This window comes from Wasmannia auropunctata, unplaced genomic scaffold (assembly GCF_000956235.1).
Source record: "Wasmannia auropunctata unplaced genomic scaffold, wasmannia.A_1.0 LD336055.1, whole genome shotgun sequence".
NCBI lineage: Eukaryota > Metazoa > Arthropoda > Insecta > Hymenoptera > Formicidae > Wasmannia > Wasmannia auropunctata.
In genome coordinates, this window is record NW_012026835.1 from 409967 (window position 1) to 425282 (window position 15316).

The window sequence follows — 15316 nt, forward strand, 5'->3', positions numbered from 1 at the left end:
GTAATCATTAATGTTGTTCGTTACTATACATATATAAATATAGGTAAAGTGCAGATGTATACAAAGACGTAAGGATATATACATATCCATCGTGCATAAAAAAAAAATATATATATATAAATCTATAATATACATGAGCAAGTGGATAATTATAAATAGGCGGAAAAGAAGAGGAAGAAGACAAACAAGTAGATATGTAAGCGTGGCTCTGTCGTATCGATGTACGATTAAGTTTCAGGAACTGTGTAGCCAAGGATGTGAGGTAAGAGAATGCTCTCTGACTAGAATTTTAGAATATCCTGAGAATGATCGCGTGTGTTTTCAGACAATATATTATCAAAATTCCCGGATAATATTCTCAAAATGGAGATATTACCGTTTCTGTTTTCCCGAAAGCACGTGATTATTCCGAGATAATTTTGAAAAAGAAGAGAAATATGTATACCACACATATTCTCGAATCCTCAGAACATTCTCAGATTATTTTCACTCTCGCAAAGACTATTCTCATCTCATAAAGCAGTTGCCACGGCAAAAAGAGAAAATGGGGTAGATTTGTCGGAATAATTCGGAATATTTGCACCGTTCGTCGAGACAATTCACGCGGTAGGAAAATCTCGTCGACTTGTTTGATCGTTCGGAGAACGCTGACTATCCTTATATATCCCAGCTACGTCACTAAAGTGCAATCCAACTTGGAAAATGATTTGTTAAACTTCCCACCGTATTAATAAGGGAGAACATATCTGGCTGAAACTTCTCGATAGAAATTGGCGGAACTATGGCGAAACGTTCGCAGCGCCTCTTCAAATGTCAAACACGGCGAGGAAGAGCAAACTTCGAAGTAGGAAAGTACGTAACTTAATGATTCTCTTCTCGACGAACTGTCCTCGTCTGCGATTATTCCGTTCAAAAATTCATTAATTTCGGTTTTCTTGACATACGCATAAACGCACGCGATTACTTCTGTATGGCGCTCTGCTTTTCATGTGTTTAGCTGTTTATACTTTTATACTTTATCAACTGCGATTTTTGGTACGGCGATTAAAGACCGTATGTATTGTTGAATTCTAGTCTCTTATGTTATCGTCTTCAAAGCAAAAGTTGGTTTTGGGCGCGTTTTATTTTCTGCGACGGTCTTCGTGAGGAGAAAACTTGATGTGTACGCGCGAATGAGTGAGCAAGCGAGCGAACGAGCGAACGAACGTGCGAACGATTCTGCCAATTATTTGACCGATTATTTGACAAACGATTTGTATCTTCCTGTCTCTCTCTCTCTCTTTTTCCGTGCCATAAAATCAGGACTCGTCGATTAAACCAAATGGAACTAAATGCATGACGACACAAGCGGGAAGCCGTGTGTAAAATTATAAAATAATAAAATATAATCAATTTCAATTTTTAATTCTATGTAAGAAGAAATAAAGATTGCGTTAATCGCGCAATCTTTTTATTCAGCAAATTCCTACCGGAACATGAAATCGAAAATCGGATAATTATCGGGCAGTAAATCTTTTATAAACTCTTTCACGAGTTTCAGAATTAAATTAGTGTACTCATTTTCCTATGATATACAAAAACTGCTATAAAAAAAAAATAACAAAAGACATTTAAGAAATGGAAAATCTAAAACGAATGGGAAGATGCGATTATGAGAAAGTGGCGTCAATGTATGTAACGACGCATATTATAATAATAAATAATCAAATTTTCAATTTGTGATGTGGATAAAAAAAGGCATTTGATTCTGATTCTTGAGACAAGACTATTGAATAATTGTGGATATAAAATTTCTCATATCTAATTCCATAAATAAAAAAATATATTGTAAATCGAGAATGAAAATATATTATGTTAATGAGAATATATGATCAAACTGCGACTTTTTCGTCAAATTGTATAGACTAAATTTGAACGGAATACTCATGCAGTTTATTGTAAAAAAATTGTATCACGACCAGATATTCTTAAGATGTTCTATTTCATATCCTAGAAAAAAAGTCAAATGCACTTTTTTCATTCATATCGCTTGCTCTTCGTGCCTGATCGTTATTAATGTTCAAGATCGATTGGAAAAAGGTACCCAAATAGTTAATCATTTTTAAAACTTTTTCTAATTATATGAAATAGCAAAAAATTCAAATTTTATCTTTGAAAAATATCTCTAAGCACAGAAATGATAATTATTTAATAAAATTGTTATTTTATTATATTAAAACGGACGTTTGCCAACGCAAAAGGTGAATTATTACAACTTTTGACACTCTTTATTATATTATGCAAATAACTTTATTACAAAGAAAAGTATTAATATCTTTTTATAAACACCTTTGAAATCTCAAATTCAGGAATGTATTCTCGGAATACAATGTATTTTCGGGTACTTTTTTCCCAAAACTAGTCACGTTTGTCTACCATTTCTTATCATATTTCTCTCTCGACTATTTTTCAAAGACTTAACTAAAACATAATCAATTTTCAACGACTTTCAGAGATAAACCAAAAAAATATATTTAAACCAAAATCTAAGTTTCATAAAACTGTGTAATAAAATTCGACTTGCAAGATCGTCGAAGTATTAATTATCGCTTCTCTGGTGTTTAACAATTAATAAATAAAACGCATAATAAATGAAAAGAAAAAAATAATAAATCAACAAAATGAAAAGAAATGCAATATGGGCCAATCGAGCCGTACGATACAGCTCGTTTTACTTGTCAATTGACTCTTTAGTCCCACTAGAATTTTTCTCTAAACTAGTATTCCAATTATCGTCGTCAATTATTGGGATAAAATACATTTAAACTCGTTCGCATAATCCATTCCGGTTTCCATGTTTCTATGTTAACGTTCAAGAGAAGAAATCGGTGTTTATCACTCTTGACTTTATTTATTATACCTTTATACCAAAATTATCAATTTATTGTGTATACGACAATCTTGTTTAACCAAAGTTACCAATTTTTAAAAGCTCCATTTTAGAGCTAATATTAGCAATCAACAGGGAAATAATGCAAGGGAACTTTGAGAAGTTTCGCTTCTGAAGAAAGTTTTCATTTCATCTATACTTTTCTTACGTATTCAATAAAAATAAGACGGCTTGATGTTGACAGAAAATAAATTTGGTTTATTATTTAGTCGTCAAATATATTTTTACATTTTATATTTATTGATAATTAAATTATCAGCCATTCTTTATTCAGAATTCTTTTGAGTGTTCGATAATTATTAAAATAATTAACGAGCTTATATAAAATGTTATTACCATAGCGACGAGATGTTCGTAGAAATGGCATGAGCTCGATGCACAGTGCACACAAATTTAAATAAAACGCGATTATAAAGATGTTAAGTAATGCAACTTAGTTAACGACATTTTCAGATTGTGATTAATATTATTTTTAAACAAATGCAGCTTTGTGTATCGCAGCGATTTCAAATTCTAATACGAAACCTCTCGATGTGCGTTCTTCGTGAACTCGATTAAATTGGATCACATGGACGATTTCGTGTTTACAACATCCGTTCTCCGTCTCTCGCCGTCCCTTTCCCACGTGGCGTTAAATTAAGTCACCGATTGCCAAAAAAAAAAAGAAAGAAAGAAATCAGTCGCGATCGTCGCATCGGTCTCATCATTAGGGGAATGTTATTTACATGAAATTTATGCGTGCGACGTAATTTGAATGTGTATATACATCTCGTATATACGTACAGATATATACGTGATGCATATATCTGTATTTATATCGATATAAGATAATTCGATAAAAATGGAATATCTCGTATACATCTGTGTGTATATGTATGTATGATATACATGTATGTAGATGTATATACGTACACGCATGTATACATAATGAACAAAAAAGTAATTATATATACATAAATAAATAAATAGATTATATATATATATATATATTTACCTGATATACGAAGAGCTAAGGGGAGAAGAACAAAAATACGGTTAATGCTCGCGGGCGAGTTACTAGCGCGATATTATAACGTTATTATCGATATTATATTACGATATTACGATATTGTGTGTATGGATGAAGCGTGTATAATTATGTGTGTAAAAGTATCGATGGAAATCCTCCCACACGCGCATTGCGGAAGAGGTGTACTGATTTATTGCTGTTCAGTGGCGACGTATTTATTTCCTTTGCGCGATCGCATTTATAGTCGATGATAATTGTTTCGCGACATTAATACGTGAGGTAATGTGTATTTAGAAACGAATACAGCCTCAATCGTATTTGATCAGAAATATATATTTACCATGGTCAGATTAATTCGCCATAACGTCATCACTTTTACCATTCTATGGAGAAACAGAATAATCGAATATCTAAGCTTAAAAAATTATAATATTTTTAATGTCTTCCTAACGACAGTGTTAGAAATTACCGCGTTGCAGTAATTTCAAACTGTGCATTTATATCAAGTAGTGTTCGAAATATAACAATATTTCATTTTTAAAGAAATTTTTGAAAATTTCTTGTTTTTTTAGTGATTTGTTGTTTTACATTTAATGGCATTTTCAGCACTTTTAAAATATTTTAGAAAAATGTAAAAAGATACTTGACAATTGATGCACTAGTATCTAGTGTCAGTTATTTTGGTCGCAAATATATTGATGAAGAAGAAAAGGATACAAATCAGTTCTTTCAGTTCTGTAGTCTGTACAGTTAGATTGTATGTTTTCAGATATAATCCTCTCGATTCCGTTGAGTTATATATATGATAAGCATTCCTATAAAATGTGATCAGAAGGATTATATTTGAAAAAAAAAAAAAAAGAAATCGTTAGAACTGCTTATGTATACGATCATCGCGATATATGTAAACGTATATATTATTTATATTACAAGTTGAAATCGTCGCAAACGTACGTCATATTATATGAAACCCACCGTCGCTGAACAAAACGCGCGCGAGGAAAAGGAATATATATATATATTTATATATAAATATATATGTATATATATATATATATATATATATGTAAAAGATACTATCGATATATGGTATCAATCATTCCATTCGATTCCAAGATGTTGTAGTTATATATTACAGAAGCATAATTGTAAGTAAATCCATATGGTCGATCGCCTGGCGAGTAGCTTGCCCGCGCGATCGGTCGTTAGTCTTTTTGTAAATGAGAGTAAGTGAATGAAAAATGGATATATACATAGCTGTATATGTATATATATATCATTGCATCAGCATGTGACCGGCTGCCCTCGTGGTTGCCTCCTATATATATATATATATATATATATTTACAATGTCGACGAATAAAGGAAAAACCATCATTCTGCCGATGACAAAGAAGTATTTGAAAAATCCCTCTTTAAATTATTATCTTTGATAATTTTGTAATAGAACCGCACGATATATTTTGGTAGCGTGTGATAGTTGTAGAGTTTATGATCTAAAGTTTAGTTGATTTGAATTTGCGACAACCTGAGAAAACATTGAAATAATTATCGAAGTTTATCGTATTAAAAAATATATTTTTCGACTTAGTCTTACAGATTAGTCTGCAAATGGCGAAATGTTAATATATAGTAAAAATATGGTTGTATCACTTTGTTAGTATATCAAAAAGATTTTATCAAATTTTAATCAGCAGCAATTAATCAATTTTTCGCAAGTTGAGATATATTACGCCGTTCAACGGTGACGTCACGGCTAATGCCGGATCAAGTTTTACTGGTATCGTAGTTTTCTCGCATGGAGTCACTTCATACTTGTTTAAGATTTTAATGATCGTCAGCTTTATCAGTAAAAGCCCGAAGCGAGTGCCTGCAAATGTATAATAATATAATGTAACCAACAAAAAATTAATTTGTAAAAATTTGATTTATTTTATTTTATTATTTTGTGCAACTTTGTAATTAAAGTCATCAAGTTCTATAATTGATAAATGATTGACAAAGTCTAGCTTAGATTTATAAAAAGGTCTCGACTGATATTATTGCACAATTATTGCACATTTAATTGTTATAAAGTGTATAGCTTTAAATTTTTTACTTATTCTAATTTCGCGATGGACACAATACGGACGGTCTTTTTTTATATATATGACAATTAAAATTAATTTTCTCACCTATACACGCATGTGGACCGTCTCCGTATGGCATGTAAACGCATGCCGGCATGCTACGTTTGTTCTCCTCACTGAATCGCTCCGGATCGAATTTCTCAGGATCGGGGAAATATTCCGGATCGTAATGTAGGCCAAGCATTGGGATATAAATCGGCGTGCCCTTCTCAAGTACGAGATTAGAATCCGGCATTTTGTAAGTCTCCATTGCCATACGATTCAGATATGCTAATGGTGGATACTTTCTCAAAGTTTCTGATATCACCATATCTAAGTATGGCAGCGACATGATCTAGTAAAATAAAGATTGTTAGTCTTATATATCGGGGATTTAAAGTTCTCAGTTTTAAAAAATTTGCTCAGAAAATAAAAAAATTGATGGAAAAAGGACGAAGAAGTATTTGATAAAAGTATGAACAATATTTATGTAGCGTTTGTCACAGAAATTATTTGATGAAATATCATGCTTATCCACCATGTCGTATGTGACATCTCCTTGGAATCGTTGAGCGCCTCGAGTATTTCTTCTCTTAGCCTGCTCTGAATGTCAGGTTGCAATGCGAGTTCGTACAACGTGAAAGCAATCGGCACTGCGGACGTATCGAAACCGGCTGAGAAGAAACTGGCCGCTTGTGCCAGAAGATCATCCCCATCGAATTCTAAAATTTAATTCATCTATAGAGTTTTGAAAGCTTTTTGTTATTTGCCGCGATTAAATTCAATTATCGTAATTATTGCTCAGACGTCGATCGGTTACTCTAATTTTGTCATTGCAAGTTATCATATTTTTATATATATTTATTCTTATATACAAACTACGTAAGTATAATTCTTACTGAAGCCATCAATTTCTTCATCGCTATTGTTCTTTTTGAGCTCGACCAGAATATCTATGAGATCGTATCTTTTTTCTCCAGACGCTATACGCATATTTAGTGTCTCCCAAAAAAGCTTGCGCAGAAAGATGGTGGTCTCCGCACCGATCAATGCTAGTGTCGCCATACGAGTTACAGTTGGAAGGAAGAACATTGCCAATAGCTCCAAACCGCGCAGATAACTATTCTTAAACATCATCTTGCCATATCTGCGGAAATCAGTGTTTGAATCTTTGAACGCGTTCACGTCGAGTCCGTAAGCAGTGCTGCTGATCACATCCATAGTTAATTTGGAGCTTAGGTCCTTTGCGTCTATTATTTGTCCCTTACCTGCCGGCAATGTTATCAATTGTTTAAACCTTTTAGTGGTAGATATATCGATTTTCGCATTTTTATATTGTCACGAGTGAATATCTTCGAATGTTGAGAAATATAAAATATTTTAGTATTATGAAAACTTTACAGATAATTGTGATTACAGTCGCAATTTTTATTTTAAAAGTTTTTATATCTCAAAATTTTTTTATTTCACGAATCGTTCGATACTCATACTTTCCAACTTACCGTCCAATTTCAGTGATTCGAGATACTCGTCTAAATGCTTCCCACATTCTAGCATCAGACCAAACATTTTCTTCAGTTTACCAGATGAAAAGAATGGCGTCAATTTCATTCTTATAATCCTCCAAGCTGGATTTCTGATAAAGAAGAGATTGGCGTAACCAATACGATCCTTCGGATCGGCTGAGGCGTATCGATTGAAGAAGGAATTAAAGTCTTTTATCAAGACACTTTTAATGATTTCGTGATTGCGAAGTAGCAAGATGGGCTTGTCGAGGATGTAGAAACCTATATAAGGTTCGCCCTTTCCTCTATCGTAAAGTTCTTTCAGGAAGTGTGACGGAGATTTCCTTAAGAGTAGACATTCCATAAAATTGCCCACGAAAGGTGTCGGCGGCATTACTTCCAAAACGCCTCGTTTTTTCCAATACTTAAAATTGCGAGTCATGTAAAGATAGACGGTTATAATAAGAATTGCTAGAATTATTACGATATCCAGGTTCCACCAGTCCGTTATGAGCGCCATTTCACAGATTCTCTGTAAAAATATTTTTTCTTGCGTTTGTATAAAAATTGAAGAAGTTATTGTATTTTTAATATTTACAAAATTAAAGAAAAATTATGTTGGCAATATATCATTAATTTAGAAAATAAAGTTGAAAGATCGATTTTTAGAAAATGACATTTAAAGACATTTACTTTGACAAACACTTTTTGCTTTTGGCCTTCGTTTAACAAAGACACAAATTATTGTTAGATTGTTAAATTGTTATCAGATTTTCTGAGTTATTCTTTGGAGCCTATTTCTTCAATTTAAATTTATACATATTGTTATGTTGTCTGAAAATTTGTAAATATTGTAAATTTATTTAATTTTATACATTTTAAGATCATTTTATTAATGCATGCATAAAGATTTACGTTTATGTAATAAACATTTATAACTTTATAAGATATAAACATTTATAACATTTATAACTTCATTCCACGGAATTAGTTCATGTTTCATATCTTATTTTAAGAATATCTGTCATTGAACAGAATGTTCCTTGAATCGATTGCCACGATTTTTGAGATACTCCTAATTCCGACGGATTGACAATAAAATGTTTCTAACAAAAATTCGTTTGAAATTTCAAAATTATTTAGTTTTTAAGAAAAAATCAAAATCAAGATAATTTAATTAATATTTATAATACAATCCACGTTGAATCAGTCGATACATAATATTATAAAAAGTTTTCGCGGAAGGATAAACTTTAGTCGGATATCGATCATTATATAAAGGACAATAACTTCGCATGCATTTCTTTACACTCACTAAATACAATATATCTACTTTCTCGTTATGAAAGTAGCAAGTCATTGAATAACTTACGTATTATATTGAACACGGACTAGTCTCGTGATCACAATAAACTAAATTGATTCCGTGTCTCATGCTAACGAGCGCTTTATTACTCTCATCTTGTATTCCTTAATATGACCATGTTTGTTTACGTTTGAGTCTTACTGCTTTAAGAATCGAGAACAGATTCGTGGATTATGTTGTAAATATTAATTAAATTATCTTGAAATTGAATAATCAAAATAATACAAAATAGTAATAGTCTCAAAAATCGGTTCAAGGAACATCTATATGCTATATACGTTATTCCATTTACATCTTTAAGTAAATTACATCGTGTTTATGCCACTGCATTAAATTATGATAACGAACAGTGTTTTTTTGCGGTATTTTTTCTCAGTATTAAATACCGTTAACATTTATATATTCAGACTTATATAATCAGATTATATAACGTTTGAAACAGCTTTGAAAATATTTCAGCTATTAATTTATTAAAAATGTTAACAAAATTATATTAAAGTTAAATTGAAGATCGTTAAAAGTACATAAAAAAGTAATTGTATTATTATATGTACAATCGTATGGACATATCGGTTGCGATATTTTGCTTTTTTTCATTTTAGTATATATTTAATATATATATATATATATATATATAATATAATTTTTATAAGTAACTAATATTTTGCAAATGCGAACTACGATGGTGTATTATCTTTAATTTACAGACGGTACACCAGTCGTGGTTCGCATTTGCAAAATATTAGTGCGTTTCAAAACCTATTTAAAAAAAGTGTCGCAACCGATATGTCCACGTTACAATCATGCTTTAGGCTCATATTGCTTTTAAATTGAATATTTTTATTATTAATATTAATTATAAATTACTTAATGTTTAATTATAATTTATTTTTATATAAAAATATGCTTGTTGAATTTATGGTAAAATTATTAGACAATGAAAATATATTCTATAAATTAAAAATTAGAGAAATACTACTGGATCGTGATAAAGGTTTTTTTAATGTATAAACAATGATCAATAACTTAATACACTTTTAACAATGTATTTAAAATACTACTTAAATTTTGATTCGTTAAACAAATCTAAATATTTTGAACGTTTTATTAAAACACATTCACACATAACGATTAAAAAATGCAAATATTCTTGAGATATTTTAATTCTTTTCCGTTGAAATCGTAACATTGTAATGAATACTTGGCTTTTCCTCCAAATTAATCGGTCAATTATTTGAGGATAAAAATATTCAAATAATGTAACATATGGTAGCAAAATCGATTCGTAATCCAGCGCATTCCAATCCAATGACAAGGACATTATAAAAAGTTAATTACTTTATTGTAAAATTACTGCGAATTTACTGATGTTGTTTGTAAGCGGAAAAGTAGCGTTGAATCTCAAGATGAGTGCTGTCACAAAAAGTATTGTTTTATGCACTACTATGTCCACACACGAAATATATGTGATTTTCTTGAAGCTTGAAGTTGTACTGCGCAGTCATCATGTTGCAACAACAGCGTGAGCTCATTTCTCACTCTCCTGAACATGAGCTAGCAATTGCTTGCCCCACTTTGAAAGACAAATGAATTACTTTTGAAAAGATATGACGACGTTTCTATGTAAATTTTCGAACAATAACATTTATCGCACAAAGAACAATTCCAATTTTCAGTTCAAAGAAAATTTTAAAAAAATTAAAAATTTTATGCCACTATAAATAAAAATGTAAAAATAATAAAAAGTTATTAAACGGAGTTGAGAAATTAATGCGCAATTAGCTGCTATCTATAGTGCAGTAAAGTGACTCACTGCCACTTTTAAACTGTAGAAAATAAAATTAGAATTAAAGTTAAGAATTAAGTCCACGTTGCCTACTTTTATATTCCTAATATTGTTTATAATTGTAACTTGATGAATAACTCGGTCTTTGCTTTAAAATAATTCAATTCGAGCTAATTTCCTGTATTCGCTATTAAAATATCGTATATGGGCTTATTTTAAAAATTAATTTAAAGAATAGAATATTCGGCATAACATATTTTTTTTATTTCTATTAACACTTTTACACTTTTAAATCATTTAGTCATGTAGATTTTTTATTAAAGCTAATTGCTAATATTTAAAGTAAAGGGATTAATTATATATATTTTATGGCTTAAAATATAAAATTGTGCTAAATTTTAAATAGCATTGATATTAGTTTTTCGGAAATTGAGATATATTACACCGTTTAACGGCACTGTCATAGCTCCTCTTGGATCAATTTGCACTGGTATCATAGTCTCTTTGCACGTTGTCACTTCGCATTTGCTCAAGATCTTAAACAGTGCTAGTTTTGTTTGCAAGAGTCCGAAGCGATTGCCTGAGAAATGTGTAACGGTACTGTATTCTATATTATGTTTTATACTATATTCTATACCATATTATGCTAACAAAGAAAAAATGAAAAAATATCTTAATATCTCAATATATTAAAATCGATCTTTTTTTCTTACCTATACATGCATGTGGACCTTCTCCAAATGGGAAATAGACGCATGCCGGTCTGTTACGTTTATTTTCTTCATTAAATCGCTCTGGATCGAACTTATTGGGATTGGGAAAATATTCCGGGTCATAATGTAAGCCAAGCATTGAGATGTATACTGGTGTATCCTTCTCAATTACGAGATTGAATTCAGGCACTTTATACGTCTCTTTAGCCACGCGATTTAGATAGCCCAATGGCGGATACATTCTCAAGGTTTCAGAGATCACCATATCGAGATATGGTAATGACCATACCTAATAATAAAAGAAATTATGCATAAAAATAATGTTTCATTTAAATTATAATTACAAATAGAGCAAAACTTTTAGATTTTATCTTGATTTTAAATTCACTTTCTATAACATAAAATTTATTTTTCTTGTACTATAAATTATATATTAACTAAAATATTAAAAAAGTATACATATTGCTAAGAATAATATATAAAGATAAAATTTAAAAGAAGGAAATATAGTAAATGATAATTGTATACCATATCGTATGTAATTTTTCCATTGGATTTCTCGAGTGCCTCGAGAAGTTCTTTTCGCAGAATGTTTTGTAATTCAGGTTGCATCGCGAGTTCGTACAATGCAAACGCCGTAGTCGTTGAAGAAGTTTCAAAACCAGCCGAGAAGAAACTGGCTGCTTGTGCCAAAAGATCATCACCATCGAATGCTGAAATTTATTTTATTTGTAGATTTTTGAAAGCTTCCAATAGTTGTTACAATAACTTTCTCGTTATCAGGATTATTAATTATAAAAATCTGGTAGTTAATCTTATCATTTATAGCCATATCACGTTTCATATAACATATATGTTTACGTGAACTTGGAGTTTTAGTTCGCTTACTGAAATCTTTATGCTCCTGAATGTTATTATTATTTTTAAGTTCGATTAGGATATCGATGAGATCGTTCCTCTTCACGCCAGATTCCGTACGCTGGGCGAGGGTCTCCCAAAAAACTCTACGCATAAAGTCGGTCGGTTCTTTGCCGAACATCTTCACACGTGCCAAACGGACTAGAGTTGGGAGGAAAAATATCGAGAGCAGCTCAAAGCTGCGAACCGAATCATAGTCAAATATCATCTTGCCGTATTTGCGAAACTCCGCGTTTGGATTTTTAAACGAATTTACGTCGAGCCCGTAAGCGGTGCTGCCGATTATGTCCGTGGTAAATCGGGCGGTTAAATCTCTCACTTCTATCGTCTTTCCATTACCTGCCATTAATGTTACTAGTTTGTTCATCTATGAATATCTTATTTTAATTTCCACGTTTTCATCGATATGAGTAAACATGGAAATCTTTATTGCATCCATACATAATTGAAAAATGTGAATTACATTATAATGAATTGGTTTTCCCCAAAGATTGTTATAATACATTTTTCTTCCGCATTAAATACTTTCTTCGATTTTTTGACGAAGCTTGAATCAATTTTATTAAAAAATTATAATTTAATTGTTTAAATAAACTTACTTTTTTAATTTTCTTAAATTGGCGAAACTTTTAAAGTTAAATATTTTTTTTCTAATTATACTTTTTAATTATTACTTTAAGTAAATTGGAATTTATTGAAAATTAAAAACAAAAAGCAAGATTGTTAATTTCTTTAAAGTCTGTTTGATCAAAAATATATGCAAATTATATATGTAATTACAATTTCATAATATATATTAAACTTTAAATTCTTTATACTCTTCAATACTTAAATACTTTATTTCATGAATTATTCGGCACTCACCTTCCAATTGTAATGAATCAATATATTCGTCTAAATTCTTTACACATACTGTCATCAAATCGAACATTTTCTTCATTTTGCCAGACGTGAAGAATGGCGTGAGTTTCGTTCTTATCGTCTTCCAGGTTGGATTTTTCATAAAAAAGAGATTTGCGTAACCTATGCGATCGTTCGGATCCGCCATTGTGTATCGGTCGGCGAAATTACTGAAATCTTTCACTAAAATGTTTTTGACGAGTTCTCGATCGCGGACCAGCAGGAAGGGTTTATCCAACACGTAGAAGCCCATGTAAGGTTCCTTCGTTTCTTCGTAGAGTTCTTTTAGGAAATATGCCGGGGCTTTTCTCAGGAATAGACACTCCTTGAAATTGCCAAAAAAAGGCGTTGGAGCTATTTCCAAAATGCCTCGCTTCTTCCAATACTTGAATTTACGCGTCATGTAAAGATATACAGTTATCATGAGGGTCATAAGAATTATTATGCCATCCAGGCCCCAGTAAGCCGTTATGAGTGCCATTTCGCAGCTGCTCTATAAAAATATTCTTTCTTACACTTATGTGAAAGTAGAAAGCGTTATGCTTCAATGATTTGCAGCCGAATTGTGCGTATGATGGAAAATTACTTTAACTTCGATAACACGCTATCGGTGATAAAAAAAAATAACGATTATATTGATATTTGAAAAACTTTTTGATACAGAAAGATACACCAATCACAAGTAATTATAACCATCTAATATTGGCATGATGTGATATATGGTCTGATCAATATATAATATGAAAAATGAGATTAATTATAAAAGTTTTATTTGCAAAATCTGTTTTCAACTAGCTCTCACCGTCGAGTAAAATACGAAATTTTCAATGCGAACGCAACAATTTTCACAGGTTATACAGAAGTGGAATAAACTAAGGTATCATGTACGCAGCTGTATTTATGCATTGCAACTTCTTTTTTTCTTTCTTCCTTTACCCTCATTACATCAACGCTATTATTTTAATGCTGGCCCGAGATTATACACGCAACTTCTAATCACTGTTTTTAACATCCGAGGTATCTGTATCGTCATATTTGTCCGTCAAGGCATGTTATTTTCATAATTATCCTTAATTGTGTGTTAATAGACAATCGGCAGACATACTCGGCACGTGCAAATAATTCGATTTGTATTTTGATAATTGCTCCGTGATATAGAGCGAAAACTTCAAATAAATTTCGATTTACTTAATTATGACAATTAATTTGTTATCCATGGGAAGAAAGATAAGGAAATTATGCAGGTAAAAATTTTGATATAAATAATTCTGCTAATTAAATTAATTATTGATTAAATTAATCAAAGTTTAATCACCCATAACTGTTTATTATAAAAAGTAATCTAATTTACTTTTGGTACTACATTCGTCTCTCCTTCTTTCTCTCTCTCTCTCTCTCTCTCTCTCTCTCTCTCTCTCTCATTACATTCAGTGTTTATACGGATATCATTTTGTTCATGAGTTGCGCTGCAGATTTAAGAAATTACAAGGAAGTAGCATATTAAATGGCATGACTACCTTCTTTCTATGGAATTATTGGTTAATTATTGTTTATAATTTTTTGACTATTTTACATTCTTATAATCCAAAGTAAAATTCGATACGTTTCGTTCTATCATAAAAATTATATTGAAGAAAACGAAGAAAATTTGATCGGGAAAATTTTCTCTAAATATTTTTACATATATCGTGACATACAGTAAAAAAAACAAGATTCTCTTACAGTGTTAGATACTTGGCATATTTGATATGCTGTATATTGCTAGTATTTTTTAAACAAAATATTTATAAATAATCCCTTATGTCGCTATTTTAATTAGCATTGACAATAGCCTTAAGATATTAATGTGGTTTTATGATTGATTTATGACCTTACATAAAATGGTCTTAAATATAAGAATTTAACCGATCATAAATCGACTCAAATGTTTCTTATCTATTAAAGTGGTTTATATTAGGTACTTGATTACCGCGTTATCACATCCTGTTTGTAATTATGGAAAATAACGTATGTAATGAAACGAATGTAACTATGATAAGAAACATATCTACTTTTTCTCGTTTGAAGACCTACAAAGTAGTG

At 31.0% G+C, this 15316-nt stretch overlaps 1 protein-coding gene and 1 pseudogene across 2 annotated transcripts; both read right to left on the minus strand.

The window, feature by feature from the left end:
- Window positions 1–5495: 5495 nt before the first annotated feature.
- Window positions 5496–10443, minus strand: LOC105450772 (annotated as a pseudogene).
- A 595-nt stretch (window positions 10444–11038) lies between these two features.
- On the minus strand, window positions 11039–15310 carry LOC105450773 (cytochrome P450 6k1-like). Of its 2 annotated transcripts, none has more exons than XM_011690774.1 (6): window positions 14037–15310; window positions 13199–13722; window positions 12305–12673; window positions 11945–12129; window positions 11417–11705; window positions 11039–11283 (listed from the first exon to the last, which is right to left on the minus strand). In XM_011690774.1, exons 2-6 carry the CDS (start codon window positions 13713–13715, stop codon window positions 11102–11104), a joined length of 1542 nt encoding a protein of 513 aa, XP_011689076.1. In that variant the 5' UTR covers window positions 13716–13722; window positions 14037–15310; the 3' UTR covers window positions 11039–11101. The 2 variants fall into 2 exon arrangements, with proteins under 2 accessions (XP_011689076.1, XP_011689075.1); XM_011690773.1 differs by having other exon boundaries at window positions 13199–13727.
- Between the last annotated feature and the right edge of the window lie 6 nt (window positions 15311–15316).